At 33.4% G+C, this 3,352-nt stretch overlaps 1 protein-coding gene across 1 annotated transcript; it reads right to left on the bottom strand.

Annotated features, from left to right (window-relative positions):
• Positions 1–280: 280 nt before the first annotated feature.
• LOC121966277 (endothelin-1 receptor-like) lies at positions 281–3,349 on the bottom strand (the record flags this gene model as incomplete). The annotated part of the gene is made up of 4 exons (XM_042516383.1): positions 281–414; positions 630–782; positions 2,617–2,815; positions 3,306–3,349. Coding segments are annotated over 4 exons (530 nt in total), but the record flags the coding sequence as incomplete, so codon positions are not given.
• Positions 3,350–3,352: the final 3 nt, after the last annotated feature.

The following is a 3,352-nucleotide window of genomic DNA, read 5'->3' as shown; positions in this document are numbered from 1 at the left end:
TCTTTTCTTTTATTCAGTTTCATTTTTTTGTTTCTTTCTTCCTTTCTAATGTTTTTGTAGCTAATTATCATACTTACATATAATATAAGAGATGTTACAGAATTATTATAAGTTTTCAAGGACTTTTGATTTTTATTTTCTTTAGTTTTAAATTAATTATCAGGTAATTTTATTGTACCTTTTACTAATTTCTTCCTAATTTTCAGGTAATAAATTAGCTTTTTTTAAAACATTTTTTTACTGCATTTATTTTTGTGAACGTGTGTGTTTCTCCACTTACTTTAACAGCTCGCAGCGGTGTGCATCGTGGGATTTGTAGACGGTCTTCTTCAGCAGGCGACTCAGGTGAAGAGGAAACCAGCACAGAGCGAAGATCAACACCAGCGAGAACACGGCTTTGGCGACTTCTCGACGCTGCAGACAGAAATGCAGCTTTCACCAATAATTTTCAGGTAGTTTATTTGTTCTATTTTTAATTTTTTTTAAAAATTTATTTAACCAATTTTCAGGTAATTTTCATGTTTTATTTTATTTATTTATTTTTACTTTATTTTTCTTTTTTTTTTCGACTGCTTTGCATGAAATGTTTTTCTTGTTTTTTTAAATTTGTGTGTGTTTTTTTTTGTTACCTGTTTCAGGTGTTCACTCAGAGCGATCCTCAGACTTCCTTTCTGGTGTCTGAGCATCTCGCAGGTCATCAGTCCGTAGAAAACAGCAGAGCAGACCACAGGGACGCAGAAATAAAACCCAAACAGCCACCAGTCCTTTGCATCCCGGTAGAACTGAAAAACATCCAGAAAAACACTTTCAGAACCCAAAACTTCAAAACCCGTTTAGTTACGTATTTTTAATTTTCTTAGAAACTCTCAACATTAATGTTGAAACTGAAAAACAAGGAAAAAAATAGTGGAATACTATAATGATGAAGTTCATAATGATCACAATTGCATTTTCAAATTTTTGTTTTCAAATTATTTTATTTTTAAGCACTTTTTCAGGTCTTTTTATTTATTTCGTCATTTTACTTTTTTTTGTAAATACAAATTGAAGGTAATTTTCTCAAACTTTTGACTAATTTCTTGCTCATTTGTAGGTCATTCGTTCATTTATTGCTTGTTGCCTTTTTCCATGTTTGTTTTTTTAAAAATCAATACAATTTGCTCAAATTTGAAAATATTATCTCAGTCTTGTGTAATATACAAAACTGTCATTTTAGAAGTTGAAAATATCTAAATACGATCTATAATGAAAATTACCCTGTGAACAGCAAGTTAGCATTTTAGTTTCCCAAATGTCCAGGGGAAAACGAAATTCGTAATTATTACATTTTCAAAATTCTGTAAAAAAAAAATTATATTTCTAAGCAATTTTTAAAGGATTTTTTAGGTAATTTTCCTTTTTTAAATAATATTTTAATACAAATTTATTTACACTTTTTACTGATTTCCTGCTCATTTTTTAGGTAATTTGTTTTTTTATTGCTTGCTGCTTTCTCTCCATGTTTATGAAAGAAGTCGAGATAATTTGCTCAGGTTTCAAAGGGTTAACTGCCTTCTTACATCAAGGTTCACGTTAAAGAATCAATCATTTCGTGCAGCCGAAACATTGTGATTATTCGGTGTTTGATGGCTGCAGTTAAAATGATGTTTGGGAAAAAAACGCACACTGAAGGCCTGATAGCAGGTCAGCTGACCCGGGGTCAGTTTTAAATGTCCGCCTGTGTTTAGTCCGGTGGCGACCTGCGCATGTAAACAGGAAACGATGATCTAAACCATCTGAGTTAAAGAGGCCTCGCCCTGAAACACAACAACACACACACACGATGGAAATGAACCAAAGAGTCCGTTTATCGTCCCCGCAGAGACACGGACGAGCCGGCAGCAGCTCCGCCACTTCTTATGGGAATTAACTGTTTAAATTCAGCTTCTTATATACTGAACTTTATGACCTGAGAGCGATTTTCGATTCTAATGTGCGCCGACGTAAACCAGGCTGGTTTCAGAAGTTAAACATTTCTCAGGGAACGTCAGCTGTGCAAAAATGAGGACGTGATTAGGCCTATGTTCTCAATAATTTTAAGTTATATAATCAAACAAGTGCTACATTGACCTGTAACCCTTTAAAATCTAAGCAAAACATTTTTTCAAAAATAGTAAAAATTGCTTGAAAATTAGTCAAAGGAAATTTTTAAAAAACAAAAGAAAGTGAAAAAACAATAAAAAAGTAAATAAAAGAAAGAAAAGTAAAAAAAAAAAAAAAAAATTTCCTGGAAATTAGTCTACAAAAAAGAAAAAGAAAGAATATATAAAACAAGAAAATTACCTGGAAATTAGAGGTTAAAAAAATGAAAGAAAATAAAAAAGAAAGAGAAAATTACCTGAAAAAAATTAAAGAAAGTTAAAAAAAGAAAAGAAAATCACATGAAAACAATGAAAGAGCAAGTTAGAAAAACAAGTAAATGACCGAAAAGGTCGCCTTTTCCCACATTTTTTAAAAGAAATTGCACAAACTTGCTCAAGGTTAAAAGGGTTAAACAAGGTTTTGCACTAATTTACAGAATTTATTAACACACTGACACACACACACACACACACACACACACACACACACACTCACAGTCATGAAGGGCGTCTCCGCCTGCAGCATGCAGGTCCTGAATGTCACGTTCTTGTAGTCGAAGGTCACCATGTTGAAGCCGATGGCCTCCGGCACGGCCAGCAGGATCGACAGCAGCCAGATCACCACGATCTCCATCGCCGTTACCGTGGGAACACCGATGCCCTGCACCCGGGACCAGGACGCCACCGCACGGTACCTGGACACACGGGTACGGGGGTACTCCTTTTAATCATTTATTATTTGTGGATTTGTAAAAATCAGTTCATGTAACCGTGTAAGTGCTCAAACTAAGACCCACTCCCCAAATAAACTAAAAAAAAAACCCAGAACTGATTAATACTATATATATATAAATATATGAAGTTTACAAAAAACAAGAAAATTACCTGAAAAATTTTTTCTTTCTTTTTTTTTTTTGAAAACAAAACAAAATAGGAATTTTTTCTAAAAATTAGTTTAAAAAAAAGAAAAGAAAATATAAAGCAAGAAAATTTGATGAAAATTAGTGTTGGAAAAAAAAGGGAAGAAAGTTTAAAAAACAAACAAAAAAAACCCAAGAAAGTATCCTGAGTTCACTGGTTTTAATGGCACTTAAATCTTTGTTAATATTGTGTTTTTGGTTTGTGTTTGTTTGTTTGTGTGTGTGTGTGTGTGTGTGTGTGTGTGTGTGTGTGTGTGTGTGTTACCTGTCCACACTCAGAGCACACAGGTTGAGGACGGTGATGCCGACTGA

This window comes from Plectropomus leopardus, unplaced genomic scaffold (assembly GCF_008729295.1).
Source record: "Plectropomus leopardus isolate mb unplaced genomic scaffold, YSFRI_Pleo_2.0 unplaced_scaffold23834, whole genome shotgun sequence".
NCBI classification, from domain to species: domain Eukaryota; kingdom Metazoa; phylum Chordata; class Actinopteri; order Perciformes; family Serranidae; genus Plectropomus; species Plectropomus leopardus.
The sequence above is the reverse complement of the archived record's forward strand: the minus strand, read 5'-3'. Positions and strand labels throughout refer to the sequence as shown.